Here is a 25351-nt window from a genome sequence, read left to right on the forward strand (position 1 = left end):
TATTGCATATGTCGTTTTCACTTTAAATTAATTCAATCCCACTTGTCAGAATTCGCTAGAGTCTTACCAAGCAAGTAGTCGGAAACCGTCCCGATAATTGACGTTCAAAAAAAATAAGAAGAAGAATAAGGAATGAGTAAATCAATGTATATTTCTGTCATTTAGTAGAAAGCTAGTTGTTCACGCTGGTTTTTTTTTTTTTTTTTTTTTTTTTTAAATCCATTTCTATCATTTTCTTGCCACTTAAGTCATGATTTTTTTGTTGGATTAATCGATTCGTATTGTCCCACTTGACCGGCTTCCTACAACTTTCACTCTCTCTCCCCCTTTATTTCCTTTCAACAAAACCTCTCTTTTGGTCTGCTTCTACTTTTGTGCGAGTATTTTCATCGTGGTTTTCATTAACTTTTCATTACTTTCCAATGGCATTGAGCACCCAAAGAGCCACTGCATCTTTTCTTTCGAATGAATCAGCTCCTCGATGGAAGTATGATGTGTTTTTGAGTTTTAGGGGTGTAGACACCCGTAAGGGTTTTGTATCCCATTTATACCATGAATTGTGGGAGTGCCAAGGAATTACTACTTTCTTTGACGATAGAGAGCTAGAAGCGGGAACCAGTATTCCTGTTGAGCTCCCGAGTGCGATCAAAGAATCGCATATTGCAATCGTTGTTCTTTCACCAAACTATGCTTCTTCCAAATGGTGCTTGGATGAACTGACAACCATTCTTCAGTGCATGGAAGCCAGGAACTCAGTTCTGCCGGTCTTTTATGAGACAGATCCATCTGACGTTGGGAATCAGAGGGGGTCTTTTGCCAAAGCCTTTGCTGAGCATGAAGAAAAGTTCACTAGTACCGAAGAGAAAAAGAAGGTGACCCAATGGAGAGAAGATCTAAAAAAAGTATCCAAAATTTCTGGATGGCATTCGAAGGAATCTAAGTAAGCATGCATGAACAACTTTACTTTCCTATGTCTTAGTAGAGTCAAGCTTGAATGCTTCATTTATGTTTTTTTTTTAATTGGTTACTTTATACCTTGTAGGTGTGAAAGGGAGCTTATTGAAAAAATTGTCCAAAGCGTGTGGAGGAAAGTGCAAGCGACATTCACGTTGTCAGACTCCTCACAGAAATTTGTTGGGGTTACTTCTAGGCTTGAGCAATTAAGTCTGCTATTAGCTCATGATGCCAATGATGTTCGCTTTATAGGGATAACGGGGATGGGTGGCATAGGTAAGACAACCCTTGCTAAGCTAGTTTATGATAAAATCTTCCATCATTTTGAAGTTCATTGCTTTCTTGGCAACGTTAGAGAGGTTTCTAAAATAAACCGTACCCTAATTAGTCTTCAAAAAAGACTTCTTTTTCCAATGTTGAAGGGAAAGATTGAAGAAATTTGGGATGAAGATTGCGGAAGCATTTTCACTAAGAAGTGCTTATGCAACAAAAAGGTTCTTCTGATACTTGATGATGTGGATGATTTAAAACAACTAGAAGTACTGGCTGGAAATCAAAGTTGGTTTGGTATGGGAAGTAGAATTGTCATTACGACTAGAAATGAAGGTTTGCTAGTCCAATGTGGTATAGCAACATCATATAAGATGCAGGGGTTGAATTACTGCGAAGCACTTGAGCTTTTTTGTCTGAATGCCTTTATGAAAGAACAACCCGAGGAAGATTTTTTGGAACTCTCTGAGCATTTCCTAAAATATGCCAGAGGCCTTCCACTAGTTCTTAAAACACTAGGGTCTTTTTTGTATACGAGAGGTCAGGATGCATGGAAGAGTATGTTGGATAATATTCATAGAATCCCCAATCCAACAATTTTCAATTCACTCAAAATCAGTTATGACGGACTAGAGGACATGGAGAAGAGAGTTTTGCTCGATGTTGCATGTTTCCATAAAGGGAAGTGCATGCAGCAACTTATTCGAATACTAGACAATTCATTTGAAATTTCTAGTAGTCTTGTGATAGATTTACTAATTGAGAAATCTTTGTTAACTATTGAAGAATGCTTCCAATATGATAATTCAGACCAGTACTGCATAGGTATGCATGATTTGATACAAGAAATGGCGTGGACTATTGTTGTTCAAGAATCTAAAGAGCCTGGTCTACGCAGTAGATTGTGGCTTCCCGATGACATTTTCCATATACTCTCGACAAATACGGTAAGAAGTTATGTAAATTCCAAGTTCAAAAGAAGATATGATTTCTTTTAACGCAATATATTAGAATGTTAAATTTACGTTTCCTACATTCTTGGTTATTAGGGAACGAGAGCTATTGAAGGTATAGTCTTACAGTTACCCGAAATAGAAGAGGTAGTGCATTGGAATTGTGAAGCCTTCTCTACTATGCATGGACTGAGGTTTTTAGAATTCGACAATTTGATCATTTCTTCGAGTCCCAAATTTCTTCCATGTTCCTTGAGAATTATGATTTGGAGTTGGTATCCTTCCAAGTCTCTTCCGCCAAACTTTCACCCACGTTTCCTTACTGAACTAAGAATGCCTCATAGCAAACTTGTTCGTTTATGGGATGGAAAAGAGGTAAGAGTGTGTGTGTGTGTGTGTGTGTATTTTTTTTTTTAACAATCGATATCATCTACACTATGGACAGGGGTGGGCTTAGCCTCACAATGAGCTAGCAATAATGTGATTCAAGTTCGTCTTTGGCGAGAATCGAACCTAAGACCTCTCACTTACCAATAAAGATAAATAATATTAGATCGTAGTACTAAGTGGCGGTAAGAGTATATTGACTGAATGCTACTTTACATATTTTTAAGGGTCATTTTGATTGCAGTCTCTAGTCAACTCAATTGTTAGATTGAATCATTATTGTTTTTCAATATTTGATAAGATTCTTTGAGTTTGTACACCTCAACATTTTAGTATTTATTATACTTCCATGTCATTTTTTTATTTTTAAATTTAAATTGTTGATTAAAGTCCAACATTTTAAAACACCCTGCCTGGTTTTATTTTTCATTTTAAAATTGCTCTAATTAACAACATTCAAGGGATTTAAATCCAAGAATTAATGTAATTCGAAATTCTAATAATTATGAAATTCAGTCCATCATCAAATCTGAAAAAAATTATGAAATTGTAAAAATCCCAACATTTTTGGAGTAGTGTTAAGGGAAATAATACCCCATTATATATATATATATATATATATATCATCATCATCAAATCGTGCACAAATTTCTGAAAATTTTATCTGTTAAGAGAAATAATGTACTACAAAAGCAATGTAACCATGAACTTGATTTAAAAAAAAAAAAAAGTACCAATGAACATAAAAAAATTGTGCGTACCCAAAACACATAAATACCAATGGGTACATATATTGAATTTACAAGAAACTTATAGTTAACATTGTACCCAAATAAAAATAAATACAAGAGAAAAAACTCATGGGTATGTAAAAACTCAAGGAAAAGAATGTACCACATTGTTTTGTAAGCATGCATATGGGTACATAAAAATTCAACCACCAAACCATTATACCTAATTTTCTCAAAAAAAAAAAAAGAAAAAAGGAAAAAACATTGTGCCCATTTATCAATATGTATAACGAAATTGTGCTCACAAAACATATTGTACCAATAGATATATTTCAACGAAATAATACGCAGAATAAATTTGTACCCATAAAATATAAAAGTGTAGCGAACCATACATTGAACAATCAAGATTAATAAAAGAAAGAAACAATAAAAAGAAGAAAAAAGAGAGAGGGGGTTACGTTTGGCGTCTGGTTGATGAAGAAGCATAAGGGATTGAGTTTGAGGTGCAGTTGGATGGAAAAGAATGGAGGGGTTTAAATGACTGTTTATTTACTTTAAATGTAGGAAGGGATGAGATTTAATTTTCAATTATCAACTAAAAATCCGGACAAAGCAATTAATATTAATTACAAAAAAAAAAAAAATTAAGCAAATACTTTAACCAAAAAATGAAAAAAATAAACAAAGCGTTGACATGTAAATTTTAAAATTTTAAAATTCTAAAATAATGATGTGGACAAAGTCAAAGGACTTTGATAAAAAAAAATGTTAATGTTTCAATAAAAGCAACATAAAAATTAGAGATGAAAGCTTAATTTTTTTTTAAGTGAGAAATCTTAGGTTCAATGCTCATTAAATGTGAATTTGAACCACATTATTTGTAGCTTATTGTGAGGTTAAGCCCATCCCCTTCACCTTAGTATAGATAATATAGTTTGTTAAAAAAAAAAACAGTAAAGTTTTTGGAAGCTTATATATTATTTCTTGTATTGTGCAGAACTTCCCCAAGTTGAAATATATGGATCTGATTAAGTCAAATAAATTGATCGGTACACCAGATTTCACTGGACTTCAAAATCTTGAGGAGTTGGTTTTCGAGGATTGTACGAAGTTAGTTGAGATTCACTCATCTATTGCAGTTCTCAAAAAACTTAAAGTTTTGAATCTTCGTGGCTGTAAAAGTATTAAGAACCTCCCAAATAAGGTAGAAATGGATTCTCTTGAATATTTAGATCTTACCGAATGCTCCAAAGTGAAAAAGATTCCAGAATTTTCGAACCAGATGAAAAGTTTGTCCAAGCTTTTATTAGGTGGGACTGGGATTGAGAAATTACCTTCATCGATTGGACATCTGGTTGGACTTACTGTACTAGGTATCATTAAATGCAGAAATCTGTCGGATATTCCTAGTGAGATTTGTAATTTGAAGTCTCTTAAAAGGCTGTTAGTTGGCCGAAGTTTGAAAATCGAAAAACCCCGGGGAAAAGCGGTATAAGAGAGCCCTTTTTTTATATGAAAAATCTCAAATCTCATTGGTTTGGTGGATCAATTGCTAAACCAAGGGATGATTGGGGCCTTCTCCGCTTACTTGGAATTAGAAAGAGCGATGAGCCTTGTTGGGGTTTGGTGTTGTCTTCTTTAAATCATTTGCGTTGTTTGGAGGACTTACAACTACGCTATTGTGATCTTGGTGAAGGTGATATCCCTGATGATATTGGTTGCTTGTCCTATTTACAAACGTTAAATCTTAGTGGAAACAATTTTGTTACCCTTCCAGCAAGCATCAAATGCCTTTCTCGACTTGAGTCTCTTTGCTTGGAGGCGTGCGAAAGACTTGAGCAACTGCCAGATCTTCCGTCAAATAGCAAATTACTCGTAAATGTAAATCATTGTACTTCATTGAAACGGTTGTCGGATCCATCCAAGTTGGGCAGCAGATTCGCCAATTTGTATGATTTTAATTTCAGTTCTGTGAATTGCATTACATTGGTGGCAGATGAAGATTGGATTAATACAATATATTCAAGAATCCTGAAATACGCCACTGAGGTACACACACACACACTCTCTCTCTCTCTCTCTCTCTCTCTCTCTCTCTCTCTATATATATATATATATATACACACACACACACACATATATATATATGTATATAATGGTTCTTTGGCAGGGACTATTTCCTGGTTGGTACAATAATTATATTGTATGCCCCGGAAGGGAGATTCCGAAGTGGTTCAACAATCAAACTGTGGGACATTCGCTAAATGTGGAGCTACCTACTCAATCATGTAGCAGCTGGATGGGGATTGCTTTTTGTGTTGTTTTTGCACAAGATAAGGAAACCTTGGGAAATCCAGCCGGCCTTCTCTATTATCAATCCAGGATGCGGCATTCACCTTGGATTAGATGTACGCATTGGTTTCCTGATATAAGGCCTCTTGTGTCGGAACACCTTTGGGTATTCTATTTACCTCTCGAAGAATGTCGTCAAGAACAGTTTCTATTTGAAACTTTATATTGCGAACCTGGTATGACTGAACCCAAAGGAGGCTTGAATATGGTGAAGAAGTGTGGGGCTCGTTTGGTGTACAAGAAAGATTTGGAAGAACTCAACCGAACACTGAAAATCTTGAAACGAACACATGACTATTGTGAAGAGGCAGCTTCAAGTCAAAGTCATACTTTTGAAGAACATACCCCCAAAAGGCAGAAGGAAGACAAATAATTGTTTTATGTTATTTTTTAACCATTCAATGCCTCAGAGCTGTACTTGAAAGCTTTTCTCAGAATCCATGTTAGCAAGTCACCATCTCAATCCCAGCATAACCTACATAATATTTGAGTATTATTTTTTTTTCCTCTTTTGAGCTATAAAATTTTAATTTCTTAGCCATGCAGATTGGAAAGCGTAAGAAAATTAATAATGCAAGACTATCGATGTTATAGAAATTAACTCAATCACTAATTGTTCAGTTAATCTCTTTCTTTCTTCTGCTTTTTCTGTTCTTAAATTCTGTCTGCCTCTTGTGTTTTGCCATCTTAGCCAATGTCATTCAAGTAGGAGGGGAGAGAAGGGGACAAAGATTAGGAATGGAGATAATCTTCCTCCATGTATTATATGCACTTGAATAAAACATGTTTGTTTAAATACAATCAAGTTAGATCCCGCAGTTTGTTTAAATACAATCAAGTTAGATCCCGCAGTGAAGCCTAAATATGTATGCATGTTAGATAATGTGTCTCTCATTTGTGCCAGAGATTCAACCAAAAGAGATGCAAAGTCGTAGTATGTAAATAAGACAATTTTAAATTGACTGTATCATAATATTTCTGTTTGGGTGGTGCTATCTACACACCTTTCTCAATTTTCGACCGTCAGATCGAACAAATTGAAGAAAATCAAATGACAGAAATTAATAGGATGTGTGTAGAAGGTACAAAATAGTGTAGATAGCACCACCCTTCTGTTTTTGTTCTTCTATTTGGTAGGAAAATTATAAGTCTCTTGTTACATATTATTTATATTTAGTTTGCAGAAAATTCTGTAATATCGTTATATTGTAATACAAGCTCGTTGGACTTTGTTTTTCTCGAAAGGCCACGCATACAAGAGATGTTTATCTTTTAGGATTTAAATAAAATTGTAAAGTAGTGCGTGGCGTTAACAAAAAGTGCAGTTATATTAATATATATGTGGATGTAAGATTGGGAAGCCAAAGATATTGTGATAGTTTCAGCAACAGCTGAATTGAAGCAAAACTTATTATGCTATGAACAAATACGTAGCTTCGAGATAAAATCACAAATTAACAGTGATCTCCAAATAATTGAAAAATCAAGAGATAGGTGAATTGATACAGTAAAATAAGCAGTTCAATTTGAGTTTACATTCTATTAAGTTAACATCAAGAGCCAATATATTTATGGTTATGGTTTTGAATCACTGTTTTATTGTCTTCGTTTTAAACTAGTGGTTGTTTTCAAATATTAAGTTTAGTCTTCTTAGCAAAGTTATTATTTTTTATAGTGGTTAGTTGAAATAAAGAGGTAGTATGAAATTGTCACCGTTGGAGCAGTTCCACTGGGGTGGATTGCCCGGCACCCAGCACCCAAAACAGGCTGGCCCCCAGCCAAATCACTCCACCCCAGCCTAATAGGCTGGCACCTAGCTCAAGCCAGGCAAGGGACCGGCCCAAAATCGACAGACCCACATGCCTAATCATTTGACGTCAGTCGGGCCATCAACCTTCAACCTCCTGCCGGAGGACTCAGAACACCTCGTGGGTGACCTTGGTCCCGCTACGCACAAGGGGGAGAGAGAGAGATGCAGAGGGAGGTAAGGTTTAGGAGGGGAAGAGTAGCCCGCAACAAAGAAGTCCACGGCAGCAGCCACCGCAAGCAAAGCATGGCCGTACTTGCAGTGCGCCTCCGCAAGGGCGTATCTTTTCTCCATCGCCAGCTTCAGCTGCCGCTTTCTCTCTCTACAAATTGTCACAACTCCTCCTTCCAGCTTGGAAGCAACACATCCCCCCATCTCTCTCTCTCTCTCTCTCTCTCTCTCTCTCTCTCTCTCTCGCTAAAGGTGGAGACTTTCTGCTTTTAGGAAGGAAAAAAATGGTGTAAACGTGAAAAAGGTGAGTTTTTGGAAGAATCTTGTGGATTTTTGAAAAAAAATGGACAATCTTCTTCTAAGAACTAGGAATTTTTTGAGAAATTTTATGTTAAAATATAGCTTTTGGAGAATTTTGACAGAACTAGAAATGCAGCTATCTGAACCTCCCGAGGGAGAGGGAGATGCGGAGGGATGTTCCAGACTTACCTTCGTTTTTTTTCAATAAAATTATTATTTTATAATAAAAAATAATAATATTTTAATAAAATTGACTAGACTATTTTTTGTCAGGAACAGAGATGCATTTGATCTATTACTATTTATTAGGATCTATTAATGTTCATCAAGTTGATTAAATTGGTTGGGTGCTGACGTATTTTTTTAGAGGTGATCTAATAGTAAATGACCTTAATTTCACACATAGGTTTGATTTCAAACTTACTCCATAAAAACAATGTCAACTTGCAAGACACTATATCAACTGGCTGGATAGCTAGTTGAATGGGCTTGTTCCCCTGTTTTTTTCCCCTTCTTTCCTCCTTCCCCTCCTCCCCCCACAAACTATCTTCATCCCATTTTGCACTTTCCCAAAAGCCTTTTCTCTATCCCCGTCTTCAATTTATCACATGCTTTTTTATCCTAGCCATAATTAGACTAATGTGAATTATACCAAAAGATTAACGTGCTTTTTCACATGCTTTTTCTCTCAAAATTTATAGAAATATGAAAATGATCATCACATATTTCAAATCCTGCATTAACCTAAATTAAAACAATTATTCAAATTCCTAAATCAAAACAGCATTTAGAAGCAGTATAAACTCAAATCACAAAAAACATCAACAACATGGTGAGAATGAAGCTTTATTTTATAGAAAATGATAAATCTTTCTCAACAAATATGCTAAAAATGTCCACCACCAGTATATAATAAAAAACAGAATGCTAACTTCATCACATAGCATCACTTTTAAACGCATTTCTTTCCGAAATTAAATTAAGAAAAAAATTCGACATTCACATGCCACTCATTAAGAAACTGATACTAACTTAAGTTGTATATTGTAAAATGCAACTACTTTTAGAATTCCTAAATCATCAGTTCAGTTAGCAAGAAACCCATACTAACTCAAGTCGTATAGTGTAATAACGCAACTGCAAAAAGACCAAGCTTCTGCTACTAAACTGCTTTTACAAAATCATAAAACTCTTAACGGTTTGAACCCTACCGGAAAGTTTATACGAGTTGAAGAACATTCGTACTCAAGTGCAGCAAGATCATAAACTCTTGCAGCTTCTCCTCCATGTCAGAACCACCTGCAGTCCAAATTAAGAAAGATTCAATGCCAGATCAAGAACAAATTAGTAATAATTTAAACTAAAATCCCCAATTATTGTTGCAAAGAGAATTCATATCAAGATTAACTACATTATTTAATTCGAATGGAATCCAAAAGCAGCATAAATATGAAAGGTAAAAAATTTATAGCAAAACTCACATTTCAGCATCAATTAATAGCAGAAATCAGAGTTTAGTGGCAGGAACCAAAATAATTTCAGTAAGAAAGAAACAATTCCAAACAAATAGAAAGAACTGGAGAAAATTCACCAAAAAAAAACAGAAACAATTCCAAACAAATCTTTGGAAAGCAACCCCACCCCTCCCTCACTGTCTCACTCCCCAATTCCCGCTTCTCCCTACATCTATCTCTCTCTATAATAGACGTGCAGTTTAGTAATCTTTGTTGCCGAACTCATTTTTTCAATAATTAGAATTTGGGGAGTGAAAAGGCTGTTTATCTAAGGAAAAAGGGGCATATTGTCCATCATAGAAAGCAAGCGTGGAAGAAGAAGAAAATTAATCATATTCCATAAACCAAATATTCACAGAATCTTAGAAACATTAACAGCTGCCCTGACCCCATAAAAAGTTGCTCTTCTGAAATTTACAATCAAACAAACAAGCCATCATCATTTGTATCGTACCAAAGCAGGGGCATAAAAGGAAGTGAATGAGTTTAATAAACCCTAGTTCAGTTACACAAAAGCATGAAACATGAACGAATCTGAAACTACAAATTGCGAAAAACATCTCAATAAAAAATTAAGACAGAAAACCAATCTCCACAGACACCACAAAAAAATGAAAACTAATTTTACCCAAATAAAAACGGTTTCACGAATCTCACATCTCTTTTTTTTTTTTTTTTTCCAGCTGGGATACACACTGAATACAGAACCATGGCAAAAGCCGTACTCGAATCAAATATATACAGTCAAATAAACCTCTGGATTTCAGCACTGCTTCAAAAATTAGACAAACACAGAATCCAATTCCATCTTTTTCCACTCATTTTTTTCTTGCAACACTGTTGGGCACCAACCATCACCAAAACTGAGCTCGCCGACACACAAATAAGCACAGTGACAGTGTGTGGGAAAAATATAAAGCTCCAGAAATCGATTCAATCTGCTACTCCAAAGGACACTCAAGGAACCAAATCCCTAATTACTAAAGCAACCGAATTCAAAAGATCTCAACAAATTAAACGCAACTAAAATACAAAAAATTATAAAATCAAAGAACCAAAGAACCAAAGATTAGGGGGTTTGTATGGAGAGCTAGACCGGAAGATTTCGAGACAAAAGTAAACGTTGAAGAGGACACCAGTACAACTGAATACAACATAAATCATCCAAATACAGCGCAACTACATGTATATATTAAATTCACAAAAATAAAAAATAAATAAATAAGGAAAGTGAGAAAAAAAAACTAGCCTCTATTGAGAGCACCAGCTACTGTACACTTTTTGGTGAGGTTGGCGGAGAGCTCACTGTAGTGGCGCTCGTACCCTTCGAATACGTCGCTCATCTTTCCCTAAGTTTCTCTTTGCATTCAACCCATCACACAATTTCAGCAATAATTCAGATACAAAGCCCTAAATCCAACAAATTTGGGAGATTAATTGCGAATTATGATGAAATTTTGAACGATCTGAAATCAATGGAATCGAAAGTAAATACATGTTTCGATCGGAGATTTGAATGGATCGCCGGAGACGATGGCTGAAGAGCAGTGGCGGGTGTTTATTTTTTGTTCTAGATGGTGGTGGCGGCGGCTTGCTGTCGAAGCGATCGAAACGGTAATGTGCGCGAAAGGAAACCTCTCTCTCTAAATGTGACCCTTCCTTTCACCGCCAAAGTAAGGCATCAAAACACCTTGCTTGCTCCTGTTCAGAAGAGCCTTACTTGCTCCTGTTCAGTGCCCCCACCCCTCCCTCTTTCTCTCTGCCTCTGCAACCCGCCTCTCTCCTTCTGTTTTTGCCTTACCGAATGTCAGACCATCCTCAGTCAATCGGGTCAGTGGAATCCTCACAAAATCCCTCACTCAATCGGGTCAGTGATGACTTCCCTCAATTTCCTCCCTCACCCTCCGCAACACTGGCACATCCCTCACCTGCTCCCTCAATCGCTCTCCCAAACGGAGAATGACCAAAATACCCATGAAATTTCCAATCCGGTCGGTTGGATTTAGAATGTAGATAGGGTAAAATAGGCATTTGATGTTTAGAGCTTTAACCCATTCAATGGTCACCACCGAAGCCCACTTCGGGCCCAAAACCAACAGCCCTAAAAAACCCAAATTGTGGTCAGTGGCAGAGATGTAAATATTCAGCCCAAATCTGATGGCATTGATGTGCCTGCACTTTGCTGCAGACGTTGAATGTATTAGTCGCAACATGCATGAATTGTTTCCACAAAACAACTAAAAAGACGTAGAACTTAAGAACCAATGAAGTCAAACTTGCTTGCTATATATGGATATGCATGTCATAAGCAACATTCATTTGTAGATCGTATTGTGTCATAAATATCGTAGTTTCTAGTAATGAGCCTACTATATAGAGGAAGAATAAAGAAAAAGGAAAGTAGAAAAGTAGAAGGCATAATACTTGAGCATCTAGCAGGAATAGTAAGTTTCTGAAAAAATTGCTAAATTGTCTTACAAATTCAATTGTTAAACGTTATAATGTAACCCAAGACAAAGATAAAGTATATAGTTTGTTTACAAATCAAAATGAAGTGCTGCTATAATCTGCAACAGCTATAAATCATTTCCCCGTAAAGATACTCAAATTTGACGGCAAATCGAATAACAAGCAAGCAAAGTCATGTGCTAATACGAAACTAAAAAAAAAGAAGGATTAAATATCGAAAATTTTCCACAGGGCATCAATTGACAGAATGCTTCTTAATGTGGTCTTCCAAGAAATGAATGCAGCTCCAAAACAACTCAGAAAACATCTTAGAAGTCTTATCACCCGAATCTTACTAAATAGAAGCATAAATGGACAAGATAGCTCCCTAATTTTGTAACAGAAACTCTAACAAGGAATATCAGGCTCCAAAGGCACTGCTTTTTCCTTGGCATAAATTTGTACATTGCAAGTTTGATTCTAACGAAACAAATATGTGTGTAGTAAAAGACATCAACACTACATGTACTGCTTTACAATAATCTCAAGTTGCTGACACAACCAAAATTCAACTTCACCCCAGATCAATAGAAAAAGAAACAGGGAAAATCCAAATGCAAAAGGAGATAAAAAGACGGGAACACGAGAATGTTTCATTCTCTTTGTAATTTGACCAATTGTTGGTTTCAATCAAACTAACCGAACATATATGCTATCATGGTTGCATGGTATTAATCTTCTACACACAAAAAAGCAAGTGCTTCCCACCCTAGGAAATTGTTAAGCACCTATCAAACTAATTGATTGAAAACAGTATGTTGCTTCCCAATCAAAAGAGTCAATGACAATAAAGCAGTAGATTAGTGAATAGATTAGCGAATAGTTAATTATGATTTGTTTTGGGTCCAAAGAAACCTTGTTAGGTGATGGTGAATCAATATGAAAGTAAACGATGTTGATTTCAAAATGGATACTGAAGAGCTATTCATTGAATGAAGTAACTATTAAATCTGTTAAATTACAGCATGAGAAGTCTAATATATACAGAAAGCCGCATAAGTAAATATATACCAACAGAAAAGTGGGCTAATCCAACCAATCTCACCAATGGACATTGTCACCCGAGCAATTGTCAGACTAAATCTTTGATGAAACAAAAAAATGCTGAGGAAAATGATCATTACCCAAAATTCCATTCTGAACAAATATATGGACCAATCTGAAGATGAATACAGAGCCCTGCCTTGTAAACCGTCTTTAAGCCAACCAATTACACAAATCTAAATAAGAGATGGCAGAAAAGGAATAAGAAAAAAAAAATTGTGTGCATGAGTTATGCATCTTGCTGGAATGCCATCTATGAATGGTAATTCCCAAATCCAACAAACACCAAATCAAAACCCCAAAGCCAAACAGGGCAACCACATATGTATTAAATTCACAATAAAAAATAAGTAAAATCGAGCAAAATTTAGCATCTTCCATCTTCACCATAGCAGGTGGACTCATCTAAACCCTAGCTGAACCAAACCAAAATCAAGCAAAATTTAGCATCTTCCATCTTCACCATAGCAGGTGGACTCATCTAAACCCTAGCTGAACCAAACCAAAATCAAGATTACTAAAGTTATTTCCAACCGTTAATTTCTATAAAATCATACCTCAAAAGCTAAAACAAAACAAAATTGAAGGGTTTTACATGGATTTGCGAATGCAAGAATATGAATTTCCATAAACCCACCATTGTAAAAACCCCAAAATCCTAAGATTTATACCCAAAAAATAAAGAAAATTTCCAAGACATAAAACCCTAAAAACCAAAAACTCACAAATCTGCCCTCCCTGAGAAACCATCCGAGATTCAGATTGGTGAAATCACATAGAAAGGATTGGAGATCATCACATACCGACTTGGAAGAGGCAACCTTCAGGTGAGAATGGTGATATTATATAGAAGATAAGGATAATAAAAAAAATTAGTGAGTAATGACACGCCAATTACATGCCCAGAAGCCTCCCTAGTGCGAAAGCAAGTAAAAGCGAAACCATAATATAGGTTTCTTTGTGAAGAGAACTTGTATAAAGAAAGGTAATCACTTCAAAACTTATTTCCATTAATAAACATCAACGTAAATTTTGCATGAGACATACTTCTAGTTTATTTAGAATGACACCAAGAGGTTTACCCCATACGATTCACAGCCAAACATATAGCGTAACATATAGAAAACATCTGTGTTTCTCATTCTGACTTGTATAAATGGCCTAAACTAAGAGAAATTATCAAATTTCTTTGAGTTTTTTAAATTTTTTAATAGGGCAGTAGCTTTGCTGGATGGAGCCCATTTCATCCAAGTTCTAATTATAATAGTTGTAATACAGAGTTTAGTGCAAAGGTGTTTGATATATAACTATTAAAGATCACATAAAATTCGGTATCCATGTAAAGAGTTCACGTTTGCAGAAGAAAAGCCTCAAAAATAACAAACCTTGTCGACAGCATTACATTGTCATCCTGAGGCGCCCCGCTAATCCTTACAGGCGGGTCTTGTTGCAGCCTCTTGAAGTCTCTCATCAGCCTCTTCCTTGTGGGAGTTGACATTGCTAATTTGCTACCACTTATATATCATCAAACCAATTTAATAGAATGTATTTTAAGATTAATTATGCATTGAGCGCAAATCAATTTCATATTTTTTTTCCAGTACCCACCAAAACATCAAAAACCACTTGTCTACACCAAATTACATACAAACGATATTGAGGCAACTCAGATTGCGCAACGAAAACACATAGTTACCAACACAAATACTTCAAACTACGACATATAGATAGCTTCAGCTTGGCTACATATAAACAAATTCATAGCTCAAGCCTGAAATTGAGCTCAAAAACTGGAAATCTCATTTCAATTAAGCGGCTTTTCATATGTTTACAGCTTAAATATGCATGATAACAAAAAGAAGCATCCTTTCTTCAGTAAACGGACACTAACAGAAAAACCCTAATTCATATTATTCAGATTACAAATACACAGGCAACCAAATAGCTAATAAAGTTGGACAATTTGAACCCAATCCAACACAAATATTGTTCTGGTTATACATGCGATACCCGCCTAAAATATCAACCAATTCCAAATTAAAAATGGAAAACGAAATGAAGCAACATGAATTGAATACAATTTGGGGAAAATTTTCTCATCTGGAGCTCCAAATCTCCAAGGGGTCCCGATCCAAGCAGGTTCCAAATTGGGCCAAAGCCATTAGGTTTGGGGGGGAGAGGAACATGGAGCTACTGTGAGAGAGAGAGCATGCGTTGTCCTTTTCTTCTATCCAGCCACTGGGTCACAGTTCCTTCACAAAAAAATTAAATGCATGTGTTAGTTTTTCAAGTTCTAGTCTTTCAATCGACTAAAGAACACCATAATTGAAGAGTTCGAAGGGGTTTACCTTTGGATTCTTCCGCTTTCAGATGGAGTTGCTTTACGTATCAGACTTCTGAGCTTCTTCTTCTTCTATAAAAACATAAAAATGGACAAATTTCCATTCCCATTCAGTCCGATTCTGATGAATGTGCCTGAAACCATGGCTAAAAAGTTAAAAGCCAAGCTCCAATCCTTTCTCTTCTAAGAGAACTTCTCAACCAATACAAAGAACTGAGTAGGTGGTGATGGATGAAATAATTCAGAATTTTTTTTACACTTTTATTATTTTCCAAGTTTTTCACGGAGCCAAATTAAACCGACATGCTTAAAAAATAGTTGATACCTCTAAGGCTGGAGACTGCTTTCAAGGCCTCTTGCTTTTCTTTGTCCTCGTGTAAATCCAATTTCAGTACCACCTTCTGCAGAAAGAAAACAATTTTCAATTAACAAATTGTTTTGGGAGAGAAAATGGAAATTCATTAATACAAATGCCAATGTTAGAAATCTGAGCCACTGAGATTTGTTAATGTACTGATATCGTAATATACCTAAGCATAGCTGCATGAGAGTATGACTGCCTCTATTACTTGCCAGTTTTAGTGAGACGTAAACAAAACAATTCTCTTCTCTATACAGAAATCCCTACAAAATAAAGACAAAGTTCAAAAATTCGAACATTGAGATATAATAGCTTGCATAAACGATGTTCAAAACATGAAAACTGACGACTAATTAAAGATGTTTTACTTGTAGTTTTCTGAAAACAAATTCAATAAAAAACATAAAATTAATAACCATCCAGAAATTAATCGACGATTTATACAAAACTCAGAAAAATTACTAAAATTCATATAAAATTACATTAAAAATCTCATAAATTAAATGATGATTCAGATAAAATGGAATCACAGCAAAAGAAAAATATTGAAACTAAGAATTCTACAAAAACATGAAAAACTTAATAAAACCCAATTTAAACGAGAACTCCATCTGAAGCAGACTTTCCCATGCAATAGTTCTAGAAGATGCCGAAGATGATGAGGAGTCATTTGAGGCCATCAACTCAACCCCATTCGAACGCAATCACAAAATCAAAATGGACAAACTGGGCAAACAAAAAAAATGAGTAAGTACTGGGGATGGGCAAAATAACTATGAATTTGGATAACTGTGGTTATCCGTCTATTTAAAATTTACGGTTATGGTTATGGGTAACCGTTTAGACAAATAAACGGTTATGGGTATAACCGTTTATCCGTGAAATTGAAATGGACGGCTATGGGTATTATTCATGATTATAACGGATATTCATTGGTTATGGATATTACTCACGGTTATACGAGTATTCATTTAACCATTTAACTTAATATATGTAAAAATTAAAAAAAAAATATTATCGCAAGTGTTCGAAATTAAAAAAACAAAAAAAAAAAAAAGGACTTGATAGCGTAAATGTTTTTTCCAAATTTACCCCTGACAGAACATACAATTACTCAGCAACTTTGAAAACACAGACACAGACACACATAGACAAAACAACAAAAATAAAAAATAAAAAAACTAACTGACAGTGGTGGGTGTGGAAAATGAGGCAACACCAAAAGCCCCATATGCGACAGAAAAAGGCAAAGACAGTGAATGGTCTTGGGCTTGGTTAGGTTATGTCAGGGATAAGTTTGGAAAAAAATATTTACTGTTAGTTGGGCTTTTAATTCAGTCCGTGAGTTTTTTTTTAATATGGCTTTTAATACACCAAAACATTTACTGTTAGGTTATACGGTTATATAGGTATTACCCGCGGTTGTAACGAGTCAATGATAGTTTGTCATTGAATGTGTTCAAAAGTGTTTAGTTTCGAAACTTTTTTTTTTTTTTTTGTAATTTTGAAGTTGTTAAAAAAAAACATGTAGACGGGTGAAAAAAGGAGTAACTGAGTAAAAAAAGGATAAACGGGTTCAAAAACGAGTAAACGGGTACATGGTTATGGTTAAATGGCTAAATGGTTATGGTTAAATGGGTACACGGTTATGGGTATGGATAACCGTTTATAAAAGGTTATGGTTATGGGTATAACCGTGTATGCAATTACCTAACAGGTAAACGGTTATGCGGGTATGAACATAAACTGTTATGGGTAAATAACCATGGTTAGCCGCCCGCCATAACCGTTGCCCATCCCTAGGAAGTACCTACCTTGAGCTTGAAAGCTTGAAAGAGAAAAGAGGAAGAATGACGGTGCCCTTCTTCTGCAGAATTTTGCAGATATTGTTTCCGACCGTCGCCGCTAGCGTTAGGAAGATCGACTCTCACATCCCAAGAACCCTAATTTATAAACTCCCAATCAAATGCAAAAAGGATAGAGGAAACTCGAATAAAGGGAAATTAGAGAAATTCAACATACCGTAAGACGCTTTCTGACGGCCAAATTCATCGACAACGGAGGAGGTTGTCGACCGTCACTGTACCACCATTTCACGCCAGGCATGTTTGAGGCTTTCAACCGTCACTACTTGGTTTGTGGGCTTCACATCGAGAGATACGGGAAGCAGAGAGAAAGGAGGAGCAGAGGAAGATGAAAGATTGTGGGTTTTCCAGTAGAGAAGAAGAGGGAGGAGGGATAAGAGATAACAGGAGAGCGCATGCGTAGGAGAGAAAAGATAAAGAGAGGTGAAAGGTGAGCGCGTCTAACCCGATTCCCAATCCGTCCCAAATAGGGATGGGCAACGGTTATGGCTAGGGGTGGCCGCAGTTATTTATTCATAACCGTTTATGTTCATACGCGCATAACCGTTTACCTGTGGGTAATTGCATTAACGGTTATACCCATACCTATAACTGTTTATAAACGGTTAACCATACCCATAACCGTGTACCCATTTAACCATAACTGTTTACCCATTTAACCATAACCATTTACCCGTTTACCCGTTTTTGAACCCGTTTATCCTTTATTTACCCATTTATCCATTTTTTCACCCGTCTACATGTTTTTTTTTAATAGCTTGAAAATTACAAAAAAACAATTTGTCATAATTTTCGTTTTCTAACAATTAAACACCATTATAAGTACATTTTAACATGGATTTCCTTATTTTAATTATTTAAGTCCTCATACAATTCTAATAATTGAAATAATAGTTTACGAACGATATTTTTCTACTACATCCAAGCAAGTCTTTAATTATAATCCATATGATTACAAAGTAAAGTTTCTAAAAACAAAAAGTAGCCATTATCTCAAATACTAGATGATTCAAAGCTCCAAAATATTCTGAAACTAAATACTTTCGAACACTAATGCTTTCAGAAGAGGTTAATTAATTATGTGGCTTTGTGCTTAGGTGTAAGTGTTCCTTAATTTACGTGACTTTATGGAGCAACTGAAGGGGAAATATGTATAGTGATATCAAAATGGGATCTACTTGCACAATATGGTCATGTCATGGGTACACAATCTTCTTGCTGTGATTTTGTTATCGATCAAACTTTATGTTGTAATTTAAAAATATTGAATTGCATGAGTGTTCACGCAAAAGTATTCATCCTTTATTAAATTAAATGGAGGGAGAGATGAGCGGGTACGGGATGTTTGAGATTCTAAGAGGGTTGTATTTAATTGGAATTTTAAGGGATTTTAATTCTTTTAATGAATTTATGGGTATTCAATCAGGATTTTAAGTGATTCTCTGAAATTGTAAGTGTATTCAATTAGAATTTTAAGATAGTTTATTAAAATCCATAGAAATCTGGGTGTATTCAATTAGGATTTTAAAGAAGTTTATAGCATTCTAGGTGTATTCAATTAGAATTTGATTTTAAAGTATTTGAGAAAGTTGAGGAATTAGAGGGAATTGGAGAGATTTCGTAGTGTATTTTAAGCATCCACAAATCTCACATCTCTCTATGAGATTTCGAGGGAATTGAATCAAATTTTTATATGGAATCTCTACAAATCAATTAAACTCCATAAAAATCCATGAATTTATAAATCCATTAAAGTTTCTCAAATCCTCAATTGAATACACCCCCTTAAGTTTGGCGGAGAGATTGAAAATTTTACATATATTAAATTAAATGGGTAAATAGATACCCATTATAACCGCGGGTAATACCTGTAACCGATAGATACTCATTATAACCGCGAGTAACACCTATAACCGCCCATTTAAATTTCACAGTTAAACGGTTATACCCACAACCGTTTGTTTGTCTAAACGGTTACGTATCCATAACTGTAACCGTGAACTTTAAATGGGCAGGTAACCGCGGTTATCCAAACCTATGGGTATTTTGCCCATCTTAAGTCCCAAACCCTCCTGGATAAAATTGTGGCCATTTTGGTCAACAAACATATTAGTGGCAGAACTGTAAATAGAATGAAATCCAATGCAAAACATTGTTGGTTTGAACAGTGGAATTGAAAACCTTTCTTTAGACTAAAGTAATAATAATATTTGTATATCCTATGAGAAATTGGCCGTTCTAGTATGAATTCAAACACGCAGTGCCAAATATAAAAACATCAGCCCTGTGCTAAATTCGACACTATTGACATACACAATTTGGGTTCGTTTTCAGTCATTCTCTTCCCTCGCTCTAGCTCGTGGTTAGTGGATGTGACGGGATGTGATTGTTCTTCCAAAAGTGCTTTTCGAGCGGTTCTAGAGAGCTGCCAGTCTGTATTTTCTGTTGGTAGTTGTTTTGTTCATCACTTCTTTGGCTTCTTGTACTCTAGTAGGTTTCTTCAAAATTGACTCCTCGGTTTAGAATTTCTTCCCCCTCTTTGAAATTCCATATGATCATAAACCCCTTTGATTTTCATGTTGTTTCTTTATATTCATTGCATGACGTTTTTAAATATGAAACCCGATAACTTTCTTGTACGTTAATCCGATTATTGCTTCATATCCGGTGACGGTTTTCGTCAATCCACCCTCAGTACACATAATCAGTAGCTTAGAGGAGTCTGAAGAACTAAATTCTGTCAAGTAAACCTACAAGCTAACGTTGAGTCCTGCTACGATTGTTGGTGCATCTATGCCTTGTGGTATTTCTTCACTCTCTGTCTACCTCGCTTTTCTGCAGTACAGCTTGCTGCCTTTTGGAATGAAGCTTATGTACTAGCTAGGTTAGTTTCACGACCCATTGACCGGTTTTCTTCTTTTGCTGCAATTCAATGCTGTGTGGGACGTGAAAAAATGATCATGGAATGAAGAAGACGGTTGAGCTTGAAATGAGTGTACAGTCCGAGATGCAAGTGGGCTATAAATACCAGATTTAACATTTGGAACACCGGCTTTCTACTTGTCAGCAACGCTGCTTCAAGCATATATGAGGCTGCAAGTTTGAACATTTATGTTCCTATTGAACCGCATTGTATTTGTAGCATGTATTAAGTATAACAAGGCCAACCAACAGACGTTCAATTGACGAAGGTATTTTCTCAATAGCAGTCCTGTTGAGAATGAGTCCCACATTGATGGGAGGAAGGACCTTGCATGAGCTTATAAGAGGTTGGACTACTCCTTATATTACCAGTTGGTTTTATGGTAAAGTCTCAACTTTCTTTGTGGTATTAGAGTAGGTTGTTCCACGTTGGCTGTGGCTGTTGAGAATGACTCCCACATTGATGGGAGGAAGTGATTCCCACGTTGATGGGAGGAGAGACCTTGCATGGGCTTATAAGAGATTGACATATTCCTCATATTGCCAATTAGTTTTATGGTGAAACCTCAACTCTCTTCAAGTCCAACATAGAAAAAGAGTTGACAACTTTTTAATTTGTCCAGAGAATTCTGAAATATTTTTTTCACTTTTGAGCAGCCAGATAGACTGAAATATTCAAGAGAATCCATCTCTACCTCTATCTCACTTGGATAAAAATTCTATGAAGCAGTCTCTCCTACACAAAGAATGTCCCAAAATTTGAAGAGCTAACGGAAGGCCTCTAGCATAATTTATGAAGCACTTGGACAGTTCTAAATAATTGTACCTTTGGCTTCCGTGCATCGAAAAATCTTGGTAAGTAATCCAAGCACCAGGAAGCATATATAGTTAGGTGAGAACAATGATGAAAAACCTTGATTGTTCGATTGCACTTGAAAGCTCTGGAGCTATCGCTGTCCCCTTTTCAAGCTCTTGCTCATCCTTGAATTCCTCGCACGTAATGTAATTCTTGCATTGGACATCATGTTTCCCCAATGATTAGACTTGATTAGATAATTTACTAATTCGTTTGAATTGGATAACTCACTAGATTCAACGTCTATTAAATAAAGAAATGTATGTCCAACTTCCAAATTTTGTTTGTCCAAGCTGGGGAAAGAAGGTGGATTGATCGTCAAGTAAACTTATCTCTTCCAATCCTACAAAAATGGAAGATCAGGAGGGATAAGTTTTCTTTGTGAATAATTCATCTTCTACCTTTTAACTTAGACAAAATATAGAAATTACATTGATTTCTTTCTTCAACATACATTAAATCTAATGAGTTTACATGCGGTGCAAGTGACTGATGGTGTCAATGAGTGAGTGACGATTAATATGAATGATTCGAACAAGTTTGTTCATCTTTAATGACGTCAACAATCTGGAATTTTGGACGGTTTCTTTGTTGGAATATTTGAAAGCAATTTAATGTCATAATTTAACGGTTAAATTGAAGAGGGTGAAGAGGTTGAGGTTACAAGCATACACATATGTGTGTGAAAATATAAAAAATTTAAAAAGAATAAAAAATTATAGAAAATAGAGAAGTTGGAGAGAATGTGAGTTTTTTTATTTTTTTTATTTTTGGAAATTAGAGATGCTATGATAATATGTGAGTGAGGTATGAAAAAGGTAAAATTTAGTTTGTGTGAAATTACATTATTGTTCATAATTTTATTTTATGATAGAAAAATAAATTGTATTTTTATTATCTTTTGATTGACAAAAAGAATTTTGTTAATAAATAGTTTCGATTCAGACTTGGTTGGGAAGAGGATAGGTGGAAGTCAAACTTGGGCTTTAACCCAATTACCATATTTTGTTCAGATTGTTTTGCTGGACTTAGTAATCGTTGCATATTGGGCTTTGTTTTGTTTGTTTGGCTAAATTTCATAATCATGAAGTAATATTTTATTGGGTAATTCCTAGTAGAATTTAAACTTGAGATCTCTTAAAAAATAAACCCGTAAATATTTTTTTTCTATTCTAGTTTAGGTCTTGGAATATATGTTTATACAAAAAATTGAATACAGGAACTTCCGAACATTTGGCGATCTCAAATGTGTCGATATCAATGGTGACTTATTATTTCGATGAATATTTTCTTCGAACTGAAGAAGATTATATATAATATGAATAGAAAGACCAACACTTTATACTAATAAATAAAACTTGTAGTAAATTTCCTTACAAGTAAGGACACAAGGACACACAAAAAAACAAATAAAAGAGTAACACTTTTTTACAATTTTACCTGGCATTAACGTTTGGGTTGAAAATGGGATTGTACGTGGGTTTATTTTTCGTGTTCTTAATAATAAAGTTTGCTCTAAGTTTTTTTGGGAGTGGAAGCTCTTTCATTCTTATACATGAATACATACGGTGGTAGGGATCCGAGGACTCCATTGGAGATATGGTGGTAGGTTTCTAAGTAATTTTGTTTGGTTGTGGATCTTTATATTTATCAAACAAATTTTGTTTTAAAACAAACAAAAAAGTTTGTGTTTGTCTTTGCACATGCTTTAAGTTAAATCCATCTTTTAAGAGTCTTGAACAAATTGGAGGTACCTTAGCGTCTGTTCTTCCTCCTCAGCCTAAAAATTACAAAAATATGTTAATAAATACATAAGATTTCAACACAAAAAAATATTCGTTTATATATTTTGGTTCATACTATTCCCGTGAAAGCGACCACTTTCTCTTCATTCTCCGAGCACGAGTCACTTTCGGTTTCGCTACACGTAGCTGCCATGGCCTTTTGTTTTCCACCTCTTTGCTTTCTTAATGTATTGGCACATTCGAAAGATTGGTGTCCAAGTCCTTGACACTCGAAGCAAGGTTGATTCTTTAATTTTTGTCGTCCATTTGCACGAAACTTAGAAGATGTATCATTAAAAGACTCACGAGGGCAAAAACTTCTAGAATTTGAATCAAACTTACCATTTTGTTCACTTCCCCTTGAGCTTTTATAGGCTTAAAAGCAACACTTTTGCTTTTATTTGCTTCTGGCAACGTCAATTTCTTAAAGTTGTGACTAAACTCGGTAAGCTTATAAGTGTTCACATTCCTGTGTTCCTCAATGGCGGTGTATTTTGGCTTGAGCCCAAAGAAACGATTGTATTTCGGCTTTCCATGCGCCCTAGTGTTAGTTATCATCTAAAAACGGAGGGTGGGTCACAGAGCCGGTGGAACGAACGATTCTATAGCATCTTTGTAGATATCACTAATCTGGAAACCTGCTATGACGCCAATTGAAAGTACTATAATGGTACACACGTTTGTATACATCTGATCGTACGATAGAAACAGACATGCAATCCTATTAGCAGCAGCGGAATATAAAATCAACTAGTAACGGACAATACACAGCGATATAGGTGTTAATTCTCAAAATTGTGAGGTTAACAAACTTAATTAAATGACTTTAGATGGGCTGAAATTAAATGGACTTAAAATTTAAGTAGTTCACGCTTCAAAACTGAGCTACATCTACTATGTTGCTTTCAATATTGATTTCAAGGCTATGGTGCCCATCTCATACATTCACTCTATTCTCTCTATTTTGTCCATCCCCTATATTGGAGATCTCTACCCTTTTCTATAGGCCTCCCTTCTTGGGGCCTCTCAAACCGACATTTTTCATGTGCCAACCATTTGTACTAGCTTACTGACAACTCTAAATTTTTTGACTCAAAATCTGCAAAAAGAGCACTACTAATTCTCAGACGCCACGAATACGTGATGTCCCACGTTGTCATATGCTTTCCTATGAGAACAATTGAACAAGATTTAACTTCCAGTTCGGTAATTTAACAAATTCGAAGCCGGAAAAAAAAAAAAAAAAACCAGAAATCTTGAAACATTTGTCTTCAAGAATTGAAATTACCTCAAAAAGGTTGGAACATTTCTCAGACAAAACGTATATAACCATTCAATGAATGATGCCTCAGTCTCAACCAATTTCTCTCCATTATTTCATATGCGTTTTCACTTTAGATTAATTTAATCCCACCATTCAGAATCGCTAGTCTTACCAAGCAAGTACTCGAAAATAAGAAATGAATAAATCAATGTTGGCCCTATAAAAAGAAGTAATTATTTTTTATCCAACTTAGAAGCAGGAGTGGGAGTTGGTAGAATGCTAGTTGTTCACGCTAGTTTTTTTTTTTTTAATCTATTTTTGTCATTTTCTTGCCACTTAAGTCTACTTATTTTGTGGGTTTTTTTTTTTTTTTGGGATTGACTCTTATTGTCCCACTTGGCCGGCTTTCTACAACTTTCGCTCTCTCTCTTCCTTCCATTATTTCCTTGGACCAAAACCCTTCTCTTTTGGTCTGCTCTTGCTTTTGTGCGAGTATTCTCATCGTGGTGTTCGTTAACTTTTCATTACTTTCCAATGGCGTTGAGCACCCAAACATCCTCTGCATCTTTTCTTTCGAATGAATCAGCTCATCAATGGACGTATGATGTGTTTTTGAGTTTTAGGGGAACATTTGTCTTCAAGAATTAAATTACCTCGAAAAGGTTGGAACATTTCTCAGACAAAACGTATATAACCATTCAATGAATGATGCCTCAATCTCAACTTTCTCTCCATTATTTCATATGCGTTTTCACTTTAGATTAATTTAATCCCACTATTCAGAAATCGCTAATCTTACCAAACAAGTACTTAGAAATAAAAAATGAGTAAATCAATGTTGGCCCTATAAAAAGAAGTAATTATTTTTTATCCAACTTAGGAGCAGGAGTGGGAGTTGGTAGAATGATGGCTGTTTACGCTAGTTTTTTTTTTTTTAATAATCTATTTCTGTCATTTTCTTGCC

The 25351-nt window shown here is 35.4% G+C and overlaps 1 protein-coding gene and 3 long non-coding RNA genes across 5 annotated transcripts; 1 reads left to right on the forward strand and 3 right to left on the reverse strand.

Annotated features, from left to right (window-relative positions):
* The first annotated feature begins 303 nt into the window (after nucleotides 1-303).
* LOC103951207 (disease resistance protein Roq1-like) lies at nucleotides 304-4793 on the forward strand. The gene is made up of 4 exons (XM_048581193.1): nucleotides 304-940; nucleotides 1043-2171; nucleotides 2274-2552; nucleotides 4296-4793. Exons 1-4 carry the CDS (start codon nucleotides 423-425, stop codon nucleotides 4791-4793), a joined length of 2424 nt encoding a protein of 807 aa, XP_048437150.1. The 5' UTR covers nucleotides 304-422.
* Nucleotides 4794-8758: 3965 nt separating this feature from the next.
* On the reverse strand, nucleotides 8759-10685 carry LOC125475711. Its single transcript, XR_007257064.1, has 2 exons — nucleotides 10100-10685; nucleotides 8759-9227 (listed from the first exon to the last, which is right to left on the reverse strand). It is a non-coding gene; the product is annotated as an uncharacterized LOC125475711 (long non-coding RNA).
* A 7-nt stretch (nucleotides 10686-10692) lies between these two features.
* Nucleotides 10693-13269, reverse strand: LOC103951181. 2 transcript variants are annotated; one of them, XR_007257062.1, is made up of 3 exons: nucleotides 13075-13269; nucleotides 10938-11543; nucleotides 10693-10852 (listed from the first exon to the last, which is right to left on the reverse strand). It is a non-coding gene; the product is annotated as an uncharacterized LOC103951181 (long non-coding RNA). The 2 variants fall into 2 exon arrangements; XR_007257061.1 differs by having other exon boundaries at nucleotides 10938-11624.
* Nucleotides 13270-14881: 1612 nt separating this feature from the next.
* LOC125475710 lies at nucleotides 14882-17221 on the reverse strand. Its single transcript, XR_007257063.1, has 4 exons — nucleotides 15866-17221; nucleotides 15661-15736; nucleotides 15343-15469; nucleotides 14882-15246 (listed from the first exon to the last, which is right to left on the reverse strand). It is a non-coding gene; the product is annotated as an uncharacterized LOC125475710 (long non-coding RNA).
* Between the last annotated feature and the right edge of the window lie 8130 nt (nucleotides 17222-25351).

Source organism: the organism of the source record quoted next, unplaced genomic scaffold, assembly GCF_019419815.1.
Source record: "Pyrus x bretschneideri cultivar Hongxiangsu unplaced genomic scaffold, Pyrus_bretschneideri_v1 Contig16, whole genome shotgun sequence".
Taxonomy (NCBI): domain Eukaryota; kingdom Viridiplantae; phylum Streptophyta; class Magnoliopsida; order Rosales; family Rosaceae; genus Pyrus; species Pyrus x bretschneideri.

What these genes read in the sequence shown, in the direction of transcription:
- LOC103951207 (XM_048581193.1), top strand. Translation starts at nt 423, where the DNA reads ATGGCATTGAGCACCCAAAGAGCCACTGCATCTTTTCTTTCGAATGAA. An exon ending in TGGCATTCGAAGGAATCTAA is followed by an intron (nt 941 to 1,042) that starts GTAAGCATGCAT and finishes TATACCTTGTAG; the next exon opens with GTGTGAAAGGGAGCTTATTG. An exon ending in ATATACTCTCGACAAATACG is followed by an intron (nt 2,172 to 2,273) that starts GTAAGAAGTTAT and finishes CTTGGTTATTAG; the next exon opens with GGAACGAGAGCTATTGAAGG.